At 44.5% G+C, this 15,381-nt stretch overlaps 1 protein-coding gene across 3 annotated transcripts in view; it reads left to right on the forward strand.

Annotated features, from left to right (window-relative positions):
- The first annotated feature begins 7,775 nt into the window (after positions 1–7,775).
- The window catches only part of ZFR (zinc finger RNA binding protein), a 54,936-nt gene continuing 47,330 nt past the window's right edge, over positions 7,776–15,381 (forward strand). For 2 of the 3 annotated variants that reach the window (XR_012904961.2, XM_075932589.2), the window contains exons 1-2: positions 7,776–7,963; positions 8,135–8,219. Coding sequence is in view for 2 of the 3 variants with exons in the window: in XM_075932589.2 (XP_075788704.1) it covers positions 7,927–7,963; positions 8,135–8,219 (122 nt within the window). In the remaining variant the exon portion in view is untranslated. The remainder of the gene's footprint in view (positions 7,964–8,134; positions 8,220–15,381) is intronic. The other variant, XM_075932590.2, reaches the window with a different exon arrangement.

A 15,381-nucleotide genomic window follows, 5' to 3' on the forward strand; every position in this document is an offset into this window, starting at 1 on the left:
GGGAAGCGTCTCTATGGATGTCCTTGGGCTCCCCCCCGCAGCGTAAAAGGGAACAGGCATTATCTCCCCTCCACCACCATGGGCCTAGCCACCCCCGTCAGACAGGGCCAGGGACCCCACAGAGCAGGGAAACAGGACTAGGGTGGCCAGGTGCCCAGTTTTCGTCCAGAAAGTCTGGTTGGACAGGGGACCTGATAATATCCAGTGCAATCTACTGCGCAGATACTCGACATCTGCCAAGCTGCGGTAGGGAGGTGCCAGCTCAGCAGCCACACCAGCCCCCATGCAGCCTGAGCCCCCTTCTACCTGCAGGCAGCCCTGGCTCTGCAGGCGAGTCCCTCTCCCTCCTGCCCTGGGCAGAGGGGTGGGAAGGTAAAAACAATGAGCAGTGGGGCAGCAAAGAGGAGTGGATGAAGTGGGGCCTCAGGAGAAAGAGGTAGGACAAGGTTGTAGGGAGAGGAACAGGGCAAGGGATATTCTAGCATTAGTCCAGTTCAGTCATTTAGCAGGCCCAGCGTCCACGGAATGATTACAAAAGGTATTATCTGCTACAATTTAGAACAGAGGTTTTCAGGCTTTTTCCTTTCTGAAACCCCCGTCAGTATGCTATAAAAACTACATGGCCCACTTGTGCCACAATAATTGCTTTTCTGCATATTAAAACTAGAGCCGGTGTTAAGGGGTAGGAATTAGGACAATTGTTTGGGGTCTTATGCCACAGGGGCCTAAAAGACTACATTGCTTAGGCTTCGGCTGAACTTCATGCAGCAGGGCTTCAGACTTCTGTTCTGGGCCCCAGCAACTCTAATAGGGTATGTATACACTGCACCCATAGCTCAAAATAAACTATGCAATTTGAGCTATACAAATTACATAGCATATTTCAAGATAATTTCAAAATAGAGCGCTATTCCGAAACACCCCTTAATCCTTGTTGGCCTCACTGCCTCCCAACCTCACCTGGAAGCTCCACCAGATGGCAGTAGGGTTGCCGGGCTCTTTGCTATACCACTCAGCAGTCCCACTCCTGAGTTCTTGGCCCCACCACCAGGCAGCCCTCCGGTCAGGCTCCCATCCCCACAAGGCAACCCTACTACCTCCTAGTCCCACTGCGCAGCTGAGCCACTGGTCGACAGCAGGGTTGCAGGGCTCCTAGTTGTACTGCCAGGCAAGCAACCCCACTACCTCCTGGTCTTGCTGGGCAGTCCCACTGCTGGGCTCCAGCCCCCTGGTCAGCCCTGCTACCTTCCCCAGCCCTCACACTGGAGTGCTCCAGGTTTCACTGCCACAGGGCAGCTGTACTGCAGGGCTCCCAACCAAGGGATATTGCCAGATCAGAGAGTCCTGGTCAAGAGAAGTTCAACCTGTACTGCAGCCAATGTGCATTTGAAATTAGAGTCATGCACAGCTGGTCACATTTTGAATCAAGAGTTGTGGTGGAAATAAAAGCAACATCTAGCAAGGTCCCACAGCCACAAATACATTCAGCAGGATCTTATGATTACTTTAAATTACAGTAAGAAAGACTGCATAAATATAGAACAGACCTGTATTTCCATAGGTAGGTGTTCTTTAGGAATATACAAAAGAGTCTTAGATAAATATGGAAGGTGTTTTTTTCAGATCCTTTACCTAATTAACACACTCTTAGAATAAAAATACCTGCACACTTTTTTTATAATGTGCAAGTATTCTAAGCTGCTAACAGATTTTATTTCTTAGTTCTAATGCAAGAAACTTTTATGGACATTAAATTCACATCAAAATAGAGAATGGTTGATAAGGCATATGCTAAATAATATTTGTACTTTAAATCAAGGACTTTGACACTGGAAGAAATCAAAATAAAGGAGACAAGGATATTCCCTTATGGTTCTTAATTAGTTAATGCATTCCACCTGGGCTATATTTCCAAGCAGGCACTCAAATCCCTTCTAGTATCAATAGTTCTAAGCAGCAGAGCGGTCTCAGGATGGGAATGTTTAGTTCAAGTGAGGGCTCTAATGTTACATTTTCCTGTGAATAGAGGTTCCTTTTTGAGTGCTGTTTCATTACTTAACCCAGTTATCTTTTTTTAGTTCTATCCATCGTTCTGTGTCAAAAGAAAGAAATATTCTAGCTATTTTAAGAAAATTTGAAGAAGATTTACTCTCCCAAGGTAAACCCTTTTTCTACTTGCTGACACAGATGATTCAATTTCACTTTCAGAACCCTTAAAATACCTACCATAGTGTGTATTCTCTATCCAAACTCTCTCTCTCTCTCTCTCTCTCATGAATTTCCTTAATTGTATGATAAATTCATTTCATTTCACATACTAATAATTTGTCTGGAAATAATATTGTGGGGTTGGCTCTTGACTTTGCATTCAGAGGGAGAAATTTTAACTAGCATGCTTAGATTTTTGGATGAGAATGAGGGAAAATATGATGTTGCAACTTTTCCAATAAAATCTGCATTAGCCATATAGCAGTAATTAACTGCACATGGTTCTTTACTCCTAAAACCATACAAGGCAGAACAAGGTATTTAACAAGGTATTTTTATTATGTCTGTAGTATTAGTCTTTTCATTAGTTTTTTTCACATGAATTAGAATGTATTGAAGCTCACAATTATCAGTGAAAGTTTGAAGGCTTTAGTTTAATTCCACTATCTTACCCCAAAATAGGTTCTAGACCTATGCAACCTGTAATGACGACAAACAATGGGCTGAGGAGAGAAAGTGTGAAGGATTTTATTACACTATACAGTTATTGGTTCTCTGTGTCACACATGCATTATGAATTATAATTACCAGCTTTATAATTGTAATATGAAATGTATAAAATATAGAATATGCGTGCAGTGTAGACAGCCGGCGAGTTTTTGCGCAAGAAGTGCAGTTCTTGCGCAAGAAGCATGCAATGTAGATACAACCTATGAGAAGAGAATTAGTACTGTTCGTATTAGGCTTTTTCTTCATGTCTTAAAAAGGTGTGTGTGGAAGCAGGGTAATTTTACAGCAAGATAACTAACTAGCCCTTTTTAAAAAGATATATTTTGAAGAAAACAAATTGGCTACGTTTACACTGCAGGCTTCTTGCACAAGAACTGCTTTGCGCAAGAGTTCTTGCACAAGAGTGTATCCACACTGCCATTTGCTCTTGCGCAAGAGATGTGCTTTTGCACAAGACCGTCCATGGCAGTGTGGATGCTCTCTTGTGCAAGAAAGCTCTGATGGCCATTTTAGCCATAGGGGTTTCTTGCACAAGAAGCCCCTCTTGTCCATCTACATTGCCCTCTTGCGCAACAGGGCTTATTCCTCAGGGGGAAAGGAATCATAGAACCATAGAGCTGAAAGAGACCTCAGGAGGACATCAAGTCCAGTCCCCTGCTCTAGGCAGGATCAATCCCAACTCTTGCGCAAGAAGCCCCCTCTTCTGATGCTTTACTGTACATTTACTTGTGCAAGAATGCGCCTGCAGTGTAGATGCTCCTCAAGTTTTTGTGCAAGAATGGCCGATCTTGCACAAGAAGCCTGCAGTGTAGACCTAGCCAGTTGTGTGTGTGTGTGTGTGTGTGTGTGTGTGGTGTTGTTTTTTTTTCTTGTGGCTGACTTCAATTTGCACAAATTTGGTGGGGTTTTTTTATGGCTTAAGAGTGGAAAACAGGAGGACTTATAACTCATCAATTTCCGCAAGAGTCAATGACTTTATTGTGGAAGGGATGTATACCAGGGCAAATTATAGTGGGGATGTCCAGTATGAGGTCTTTAATACATGTTGGACCTCCATGGTCCAGCACCCCTGAGACCTGACCAGTCCCGAACAAGGGAATTTGCCAGACTGGGGAGGTCGCCTGTCAATGGCCTCCCAGGCATATGCTGACTTCGCTTTTGGCCCTAGCCAGCCCCACTGCCCTCAGCCAGCTGTGCTGCTGGCCCTGGCTGCACACCTCGGCCCTGGGACTCCCAGCTGCAGTGCTCTCCGGACCGCCTTAACCCCCTGCCACAGGGCTCCAGCCATGCTGCCTGAGCCCCACTCCTCCCCCTTCCCCACCATACACACAAACCGGTCTGCCTCAGCCCTGGCCACGCTCCTGGATGTTCCGCCGGTGTCTCATACAGAGCTCCTCCCTAAAATGATATGCTATCGGTAGAACTCTAAGTCCTCCATAAGTAGCACATTGCTACAGGGAGCAGCTCTGTATAAATTGTTGGAGCTCCCTGCGCCGCCTGAGCCCCTCCCACGAGACTCCTGGCTACACCACCAGAGCTCCCTGCACTGATGTATCCCCAGCTGTGGGGTTACTTACACTGCCAGCGCCCCCTACCGCAGGACTCCTGGATGCATAGTGGGATTCCCTGCGACACAGCTCTCTGGCACTGTGCTCTCCATGTTGCCTGAGCCACCTGCCCACCATTGGTCTCCCTGCCCTGGGCTCTCTGGCCAAGGAACACTGGATCTGAGAGTCCTGGTTTAGGGAGGTACAACCTATAGTCTGCAGGAATATATTTTAAATAAGCCTTTTTTGCTCCTGGAACAAAAACTTTCAGGTCCACTTCAGGTTTGCTTTTCTATGATATTGGGAGCTTCCAAAGAGACTGGTTTTGTGGGGAGAGAAGAGATGGAGAGAAACCTACATCGTGCAATGTTGTGACAGTGGCAGATATTTTCATCCTGTCTGGGTACCATGATACTGAAATTAAATCATGAGAATGGATGGTACATGCTAAACTGCTTCTTTTTCTATTTCACTATGGAGATCTTCTCTTGCTCCTGCTCCCAAGTTGAGGAGACAAAATTAAAGATCCACTTTCTATTTGTGTTCCTATCTATTTTTTGGTGTACAGGGTATTTAAGTTAGGGTGAAAGAAGGAATTTACCCTATGGGCTAACATGCAGCATGCTTATTTTTTGTCCCCCAACAACAGTTTTCCATCTCTTAAAATAGTTTGTCTGTGTTTGTAGTATCTCATTGGGTGAAAAGGTGGGACAGAACTCTTTCCTTATTTAAGAAATATTTGCAGATACCCATTTAACATGCTTACTCCATTTCCCACCTCCTTTCGCACTTTCCTCCTGACCCCTCCCCCACTGCTTTCCTTTTCAAGGATGCAGACACAGCTTCCATTCAAAGTGCCATGAGAAGAGTTTATCAGAAAAAAATAATAAAACAGATTTGCTTTGGATTATAACTTCCATCATTAAGATGTGGGGTTTCTTTGAGCTTTTAGTGTGTCCAATGCTGCAATTCATTCTGTGCACCAGATCCTGCAAGCTACTTATTCATGTAAATAATGAATGTAGTTCACTTAATGGTTTCTGGTGACTATGTGGAGTATGAACACTCTTAGCAGGGCATTGCTGAGGAGTAATGCTTAGTCAAATAGTGCTGACATTTTGAAGAAAATACTACAGAATTTTCTAAAAGTAGATCCCTACCCTGCTGCTCTGAGGATGTTAAAAAATACTCTTATAACAAGTTAAGGTCTTTATCTTAAGTGATTATATTACTGTCTCTTTAAAACAAGATAAGCATGAAGAATTAGTCAAAATTAAACCATGTGGATAAGCATCTTCTATGTACATAGTCCTACACAAATTTGGCAATCATTTGTCAGAAGAGGAAAAATTTCAAGGATGAAGTAGAGAAGAGACTCCCAAATACTGTAAACTTTTAAATCCAGTTCTGGAAAATTAAGTCAAGAATTTCTTAGAAACAAAATGACTTAAAAATAAGTGTCCTGACTCCAACTGAGGCTGTAAGGGACTTAATTCCTAGTTCTGTTGACTTTTGCTGTACATAGGTATCAGTTTCTGTAAACCAGTGGTCCCCAATGCAGTGCCTGCGGGCGCCATGGCATTTATGTGCACCGGCCTAGTGACCAGGGCCAGCCCGAGCCATTCTTGAGCTCCAGGCGCCTTGCAGCCCCAAAAGGTTGGGGACCACCGCTGTAAACCCTCTTGCAGGATAAATACTTTAGCTGGCTTGAAAGCAGAGCAATTAAATGGCTCTAACTACCAGTTGATTTCTTCACAGAGAGAGGACCCAAGTGATAATTGAAGTAGTTTTGGTTCTGGACATCCAACACTCTGGTTATCTGAAGAAGTGGGCTGTGCCCACGAAAGCTCATGATACCATCTACATTTTTTGTTAGTCTATAAAGTGCTACCAGCCTATTTGCTTTTTAAGTTTATCCTCCCCCTCTGAAGCTTTAAAGCACTTATGTTCACCTTGTTGATTCTCTTACCTGTGCAGACTTTTTTCCCTTCTCTGCCTGAGTGGGTATTGTGGGACTGGGAACGAAGATAACAAGAAGTACATAACTTTATTTCCTCTTAGGAAGCTACTCCACTTGCTTACAAAGCAGGGGGAGTGATTTGGTGCTATTGGTATGCTAATAATTGTGTGGAAAGTTATATGATTAGACTATCACAGATGCATAGGCAGAAGCACAGACAATCAGATTCTTTTTTTTAATTATGCCTATTTTATAAATAAAAATGTCCATAGTGAAATAAATGGTAAAAATGAGCTGTTAAAATAATTTGGGAGTCATTGTTTTTTAATGATAGTAGATACTCTCAAGCTGTGATAATTGTAAAGGGATATGACCAAAAACTTTTTTAAAAAAGCTTGTTTTTAAAGTTTTTTTTAAAAAAAATCTGTTTGAAATACAGAGCAAAATCCTTCTACACTTTGTGAAATTCTTCTAATTGTCTACTTTAAAATTACATTTTTAAGAGTGCAACTTGACAGACCTTTGTTAGTTTATTGAAGCTGCTGCAGCTATTGGGTCTTAAGGTCAATATAGTCCATTCCAGAAATAAATGCATCTAGCTTACTGAATATAGCTTTGACTACAGTTACACAAATGGTGAACCTGGGCCCATATATTTGGAGGCTTAGGTTTTTTGATGACTCTTGGGACAATAAGTTTACTAACAAAAGCTGATCATATTAATTGTCTCTAAACTGTTCATACTGGGTCAACCCTAAAACCCATGTTTTCAAAGGAATCTTCTATGGATCCATTTCTGAGAGTGAAATGAGCAGTTTATGGACTTTATGCCTCAGCTTTGCAAAGGGATCCACCTATGTGGCCTCTTAATTTCATGCAATGATGTGCTGGTAGATCCTCACATGGCTATAAGGAATCCGTTTGTTGTGTGCAGGATCAGGGCCTCATTGGCAGAACCCTGAAGCTGTCTAATACCTCATTGATTTTAAAGATGTTCCCTGGTTGGGGCCTGATTGAAGCTTATTGCAGGATAAAGGTGTAAGTGGCTATTCCTTTGGTGCGTGCAAATATCATCTGGTCGGAGTGATGGACCTGCAAAAGTTGAGGGTGAGGAGAGATAGCATATGGCACAAGGTGAATGGCTACTCTCAATGTTATATTATATAATGGGTGACTGTGTATATGTGGACATGTACAGAGAACGGGGTAACGGAACTACAGCCACATGCAGTTCAGTATAAAACACGGGAGTGCAAAACAAATGAACGTCTTTCCCCAGGGGAAAAAACCGACCGTGTGTTTGAGATGGTTGCTGCTATACGTCATTGGGCCTGTTCATAAGCTTCTTCACGTCTGCTGACGCTGGAGAAGAAGCAGTAGGAGAAAACTACATTTCCCATCAGCCGCCGCACAGCCGCGATCGCATATTGTCACCGCGCCAACCTCCCCAGCTTCCTCCTCCCCGCCCCAGGAGCCATGCGCGACATCGCGCGTGACGGCCGGATGAGCGGGGACTACATCTCCCATCAGCCCCAACGAGCCACTCGCCGCACGCGCATTAGCCAGGCCTGCTCGCCCATCACTCCGTCGTTGTTGAGGCTGTAGGTGGGTGGGGGGAAGGGAGAGAGTGCGGCGGTGAGGAGGGAGGGGGGTGAGAGTTGAGAGTTCAGCGGCCGCCGCCACTGCTGCCAGCCCGGACCCATGATTCCCATATGCCCGGTAGTATCCTTCACCTATGGTGAGTAACGGCGCACTGGGGGGGGAGGAGGGGGACAGCCGTGCGGGCCGCGCGCGGGGGCCGCCTGAGGCTTCGTGTCTGATCTCGCTGGCTCTCCCTTTCTCTCCCCCCCCCTCCCCGCCCGCCGGGCCTCTCGCCATGGCCGCGACCGCCGCCGCCTCGCCGCCGCAGTGCCCAGCCGGTTGGGGGAAGATGCCAAAATGGCCACCGGCAACTACTTTGGATTCACCCACAGCGGGGCTGCTGCCCAGTATAGGTAACCGAGCGCCCCGCCCTCCGCCCGGCTTGGGGGGCCTGTGCCCGGCGCCCGACTCCCCCGCCCGCCGGGAGCCCCTCTCCCGCTGCTCATGTGGGGCCGCCCCCGTCTGCCTGGGATTCCTCTGCCCCACGCCGTGTGCGGCTGGGCCTCCCCGTTCTCTGGGGTGGGTGCGGGGTGGGGGTGGAGCTGGGCTCCGTGCGGAGGAGGAGCAGCGGCAGATCCCTAGGCCCTTAAATTAAAATGGCCTCTCACAGTCTGTGACGCTGGGGAGACAGAGCTGCCGCCTCCTCTCATCCCCTCCCGCTGAGAAGGGATTTTATTTACACGCACACAGACTCTCTCCCTCTCTGCGAGATGGGAGAGTCTTTGTTACCCTGCAGAGTCCTCTTGGGGGAACCTGGTCAATGAAGGAGAGTTGAAGCACCAGGAATGTAGGGTTTTATTTTTCTGAGCCTCTCTCTATATTAAATTAAAACCTTTGCAGAAGGGAGAAAAAGGAAGGGACCCTTAAAACCCATTCCCACAAAAAGGTGTCTCTACTCAGATGTGAGGTTTGAAGTTTCAGCAGTGGAGCTCGGAGTATAACTACATATGGCTTACAAAATGCAAAGGAGCCTTGAAAAAACACTTCAGTAAAGTATTAGCATGCTAATAATTATAATTATGGACTGACCTTTTCACTAAGGCTTCTCTGTCAACACTGTCTACTAGTAGTGGCAACATTTCGGATAGGTGATCTGATGGGCTGTTAAAATGATTTGTTTGTGTTACAGGTCAACCTCCCACCCAGGCCCTGTCCCCACACTACCCCTTCCCAAAGCCCCCACCCTGCCTTTTCCTGTCAGCATTCAACCCCCCTTTTCACCAAGCTGCAGCCTCTTCCTGTATCCTCCTCCAAGTGCACCTTATCCTTACTCCTCGCCTTTCCTCATGGAGCTTCCTCAGTGTCACTTCCTGTAGGCAGGAGGCACTGGGGGAGCCCAGGAGGAGTTGGTCAGTGGGGTTGGTGGGCAAAAGGTGATAAGTACCTAGTAATTATTTTCAGTCTCCAGCTATGATGATGACAGCACCTATGGGACAAAAACAGTTTTTATTAAGAGTTGTACAAATGTAGTAAAGACAGGCTCTACCCTTAGGAGTCTTTATTTTATCCACCTATGTTTTGTTGCTAACCAAGAGAGAAGTTGAGGTAATCTGATGCTAATACAATCCTGTGTTCCTATAGATAAGGTGTATGCATAATGTAACTATTCGTCTGACGGATGATTTAGGGAAGGTTTATGTTTAAAAGGAGCCTTGAGATCGTTTCCAATCTATGTCTGGTGTTTGCTAAGGATGTCAACTTGTAGACAACCTCATGATTAACCGCTAAACCTCGACTTATTGGTTACTCCTGTCAACTTCATGCATTCTTGATAGAGAGTCAGCTGCAGGGAGGGTGAGGAGGGTAGATAGGAGCCAGTACGCACAGGGAGTCAGCTTTTAAGCCTGCTCTCTCTGCATGCTGGCTCTGCGGACCCATCTTCCCATCCCCTTGCTTGGACTCCCTGCAGACGGGCTAGAGCGCAGGGTTTTTAAACTGGTTCCCCTTGTGGACTGGCTACCCACCCCTACCCTGCGAGAGGCAACAACAGAGGGTGGCAGGGGCTCCTTGGGAGTGAGGCTGGGAGTGCACTGGCCACCTGCCCCATCTCTTGGGACTGTCAGATAGTTGTGTAACCACTTTAATTTGATGCGGTTACATGATTGTTCAATCACAGGCTATCTAATAACCCTAATGTTTACCAAAATTGATCACAAGAGGAGACTTTGAAAAGTGCCCTTGAAATAACTCAAAATAGAAAAATGCATATTGGAAATTAGAGATGGTTGCTTTCATCCTCTTCTGGAAGTACAGAATTGAAACATAAAATGTGAGAGATCAGCTCTTAAGGCAAAGAACCTCCCTCATTAATAAGTGAGACTTGATAGGTCTGCCAATTATGTTGTTACTATGCACAGTAAGCATATATGGCACTTACAGTCTTAGTTGCAAATGACTTGCTGAGAAAACTGCAAAAATCCTTTACCACCCAAAAGAAAACTGTAAACACCACTCTTAACTCTGAATGACAAACACTACTTAAATACACATTTTACAGTTTTGTTGTATCCCAAATTACTGAATCTTGCAGGTTTGTAGTTTTGAGCTGTAGACTATCACAAAATAATTAATATTCCCTTTGTATTGGGTGGGAGGATCTTGCTGAGTTGACAAAATGAAAAATTAAGAGTGAGGGATGGAAGTTCCCATTGAAGCAAACAGCAAAATTCCTTCATTGGAAGGAGATGAGACTTCAGAATTAATTACAGAATCAATTTTTAAACAGGATCTTAGGAATTAGTGCTGAAACAGTCTTTATATTTTGTGTTCCCCTCACAAATGCAGGTTATTGTTTTGTAGATATGTTAGTGCAAGAATTCATAGAACATAGAATACGAGGACTGGAAGGGACCTCAAGAGGTTATCGAGTCCAGTCCCCTGCCCTCATGGCAGGACCCAATACTGTCTAGACCAGCGGTTCCCAAACTTTTTGGCATCATGCCCCCTTTTTGACTTTTGAGAAACCCTTATGCCCCCCCCCCCCCAAAAAATAGCAGCAAAACGTGGGGTGGGAATGATGGGGGAGGGGTTGTGGCTGGGCCACCTCGCACCCCCCTTGGAATTTCTTCACCCCCACCCCCCAGGGGCCCGCCTCCCAGTTTGTGAACACATGGTCTAGACCATCCCTGATGGACATTTATCTAACGCCTATTCTCAAATATCTCCAGAGAGGGAGATTCCACTACCTCCCTAGACAATTTATTCCAGTTAACCACCCTGAAAGGAACTTTTTCTTAATGTCAAACCTTGCCTTCCTCTAAGTGAGAGAGAGACTTCACAGATATGGATGTGAAATGAGATTAAGTAAAAAGTATTTTGCATAACCTTTGTATACTAGACAGATTAAGACAAGAAGATATTAATTGTGTTGGAAAATCAAATCCAAAATAAAAAATCCATCACAAGAGTAGGGAGTAGGTCCCAAACCGGGCATAAGCCAGACTGTTCATCCTGCTGAAAAATTTACTGGCAAGGGAGGGAGGAAATGCGAGTAGTCTATAGCATTAACTGACAAGCAGATAGACTGCACTATTAAATCTCTACTTTATGATTATGTGAAATCCCATTTACTTCACTGGAAATGGATGAAGATACAATAATCTCTTTGCATTATTTTCTTTCTAGGATCTGAGTCTTTATCTTAATTTATATTTTTTTAATATTGCAATATTAAAACTTAAAGACCAAATAGCAATCCTTTTAGCACCCTGAATACACTGACTAAATATGCAGTTTTGCAACCGAAAAATTATGTACATTACGCAAGAACTACTTGGATCAGAGAGAAATAAACTAGGGAACTCCTCCATTTATGAACAATGACAAAAAAGAAAGGTGAAAATGTAAGTGAAATAGAAATTGTTTGCTGTGGCTCTAGTTTGTCTAATATTATTTGTATGATGGATGAATCTAAAGTATTTTAACATGTAAAATTAATAAAACATTTTAAAGATAAAATACATTTATAATTCACCTTCTAAATTTGAAGTGTTAGGGACTGAGTTTAGGTAATTCATATGTAATTCAGGTGTGCAACAGTCATAACATCACTTACACTTAAAATTGTGAAAACAGAGCACGTCCTTGAACTGATTAGGTGATTAAAAAAGCATGGAAGTCTATTACTTTTATCTCCTATTTAGCACTATAAGATTTTGAATTTGTAATACATAAACTGTGAGTGAAAAATTTGTAAACTGGAGATGGACTAGGAAACAAGAGCTGTTAAGTGCTCAAATGTTATACACAAATAACTGAGTACATGTTTTTATTTCCTTAGTGCTGCGCACTAATTATTTCTACATAATCTTCATTAAAACTATTTACATAAACTAGATAGCTATAATGTTACAGTGTACAAGGGGGAAAAATTACATTATTGAAATGACCAGTTAAGGTAACCGCTATAAGTACTCCATTACGTTGAACAGAATGTATAATGTGTAATGGTATAGCGCACAAAAATTCACTGTACGTACCTTGATTTGCAACATAAATCTCTTGACAGTTAAAAAAATGTTATGTTAAGAGCTTCTAAGTACAAATGGCACCGTGTGAAGTAATCCTTCCCTCTTGTGATCCTGAAGTTCTTATATTGGCACCTACCACTACTGAATCTGAGGCTTGATGCAGGTCAGATCCAAGTAAACTGTAGGTTCCCCATCACTGGCTTGAGCAAATAAGTGGGGTTTTACTTTGGCTCCAAATATGATGGAGTTAATGACCTTCCTTATATCATCAGGAAAAGAGCTCCAAAGTCCTGATCTAGTTCCTGTTAACATCTTGCGTCTTCCCCTATTGGTTGACAGTTTCACTCTTTCAGTGAAAGAGGTCGTAGCTACAGAGAGACAGTTTTTCAAATGAGAATCCATTCAGTGATCTTGAACTGGAATGTTAAAATGTGTTTATTTAGTTAAATGTCAAACATGCTGAAAAACATGAAACCCCTCCCCACTCTTGCCCCCTCCCCCCACAAGTACCAGCTCCTGCTTCCCCTCCAGCTGCTGTCTCTGTATTAGAGGGAGCAGCACTGATGGGCTTGGGGAGGCTGTGTGTAACCATGAAGGTTAAATGATGACCCCAGGCTCATCTGTTACTAGTGTATACATTCACATCCCTACCTGGAACTGGACTATATTCTTTCAGTGCAGAGAGTAGTGAACTTGTAATCTGATCTTCCTCAGAGATTTCTCATATTTTAGATAAAAACAGTTGCAGTGATCTGTTCGGGGCTTAATGACACTAGTTAGAATTGGATATGGTCTTGGGAGAGCTCTTTTGCCATTGTGACTATTTCAGTGTCCGAATGCCGTGCAGAATCTACAAGACCATAAGGCCGTAGAAGAATTTAACAATCTGACATCACATGCCCTAAATAGAGTGGGTATTGAATATGTCTCCATATTTTCCTCTTCTGGCTAGCATTAACTCTTCTTTTATATGAATTCAGCTTTTGCCACAAGACATTGAGGGTACATCTACACAGCAGTGTTATTTCAGAATAACCGATGTTATTTCAATATAACAAAATGTGCATCTACACAGCAAGCCATTATTTCAAAATCATGTCAAGATGGAGGACTTCTTACTCCGAGTCCTGTAACCCTAATTTTAGGAGTAAGGGAGGTGGAAGGAAGAATGTTCTTCTTTTGATTTCCTGCTGTGTAGACAGTGCCAAAAGCTGAATTAAGCTATTTTGACTTCAGCTACGCAATTGATGTAGCTGAAATTGCATAGCTTAATTCGACTTCTGCTCTGCTGTGTAGATGTGCCCTGGGAGCTGTGGAGTAGGAATGTGAACAACTAGTTGACTATGTCAGCACGCTAGTTGACTAGTTGCTCCGGGCCCTCCTCTTTCCTTCCCCGCCCCCTCCTTACATCTATCAGAAAGAGGCATCAAGGAGTGGAGGAAAAGGAGGGGGTGTTTCAAAGGGGCAGCACCACCATATGAAGCCCGGAGTCAGCTAGCAACTCAGACCCTGAGACTGTTTCTACACTTCAAAGGCAGAGGAACTCTTACTGACTAATTGAATAGCTATCTTGCATTAGTTACATTGGGCTTAGTTACAGATGAATAAATATTTATCAACTTTTTGTCAATTATGACATAAAGGAGATGAAGTGTTTTGCGAAGGGGAGGTTCATTATCATTCCCAGTCTGCATTTCTCTCGTGTAGTCTCAAACCCGCCGTAATATCTCATTTGTGGAGAGGGTGTGGGGGGGAGAGGGGAGTTGTGCACGTAAACTGTTATTTGCATGGGTGCATGTCTGAGTGCACAGATACATGTAAGTGTACTAGAGATTTCAGGACTTTGTTCATAGACCACAATAGAAAGATGACAATGAATAGAACAGAGATTTTTTTCAAACTAAGGATCATGACCCAGTAGTGGATCACAGAATGTCAGGCACTGAGTCACCTTGCTGTACGACTAGGGTGGGCAAAAGCTAAATCCAGCCCACCTAGGCCTTTGATCTGTCCCACTGAGCTCTTCCAGGCCCTGCCCCCTAGTGTGTTGCCTGGGAGCTGGAGCCACGCAAGCCCTTTCAACTGCTTCTATTTAAAGGGCTTGTGCCTTCCCTATGGCTGGCAGGCAACAGACACAGGGAACCGGCAAGCCCTTTCAGTAGAAGCTGTTGAAAGGGCTTGGTTGCCGCCTGGCTCCCAAGCAACATCCTATCATCGAGTCTGGGAGTACTGAGCCCTTTAAATAGCAGGCTTTGAAAGGGCTTGTAGATCCTGTCTCTTGCTAATGTGATGCATGGGAGCTGCAGGAGAGGCACAAGCTCTTTAAATTACTGCTGTTTAAAGTCTCCGCCCCTCCCGGGGTGGCCTGTGACCACTTCAAAAAAATTTTAAGTGGCTCCTGCTTAAAAATTATTGCCCACCCATGTTGTAGGGTGACCAGCAGGGTTGCTATGGCAGGCTTCCCCAGAAGCTGGTCCAGTTCTACGGTGCGAGTGGTGCCTGTGGGCGAAAGTAGCATACAGACCCACTTGTGCACCTCTTCCTATGAGCCAGACCTGCTGCTGACCACTTCTGGGGTGCAGTGCAGTCCATGGTGCCAGGACAGGCAGGATGCTTGCTTTAGCAACCCTGCTGCACTTCTAACTCGGAGATTGCAGAAGAAAGTCCATGCCCAAACCCTGAGCACCAGCCCCTAGCCCTGAGCCTCTCTAAACCCAGAGCCCCCCTACTATGCTGCAAACATGTCGTCTCTGTCCCACCCTAGAGCCTGCATTCCTAGAGGGGTCCTGCACCCACCTTGAAACCCACCACCACATCAGCCCAGTTTCTCCTCTCACCCTGAATCCCTTGTACCCTGACCCCCAGTCTGGAGTCCACTATGATATTCCAAAATTAGTGCCTGCACACGCAGACGGAGCCCTCTCCTCCAAACACACACGAACCCCATTCTGGATCCATATAATTATATTGGGTCACAGGCATCAACAATTTTCTTGAGCTGGGTTGCAAGGAAAAAGTTTGAAAACCACCGAGCTAGAAGGAGGGA

Source organism: Pelodiscus sinensis, chromosome 6 (genome assembly GCF_052426305.1).
Source record: "Pelodiscus sinensis isolate ZL-2025 chromosome 6, ASM5242630v1, whole genome shotgun sequence".
NCBI classification, from domain to species: Eukaryota; Metazoa; Chordata; order Testudines; family Trionychidae; genus Pelodiscus; species Pelodiscus sinensis.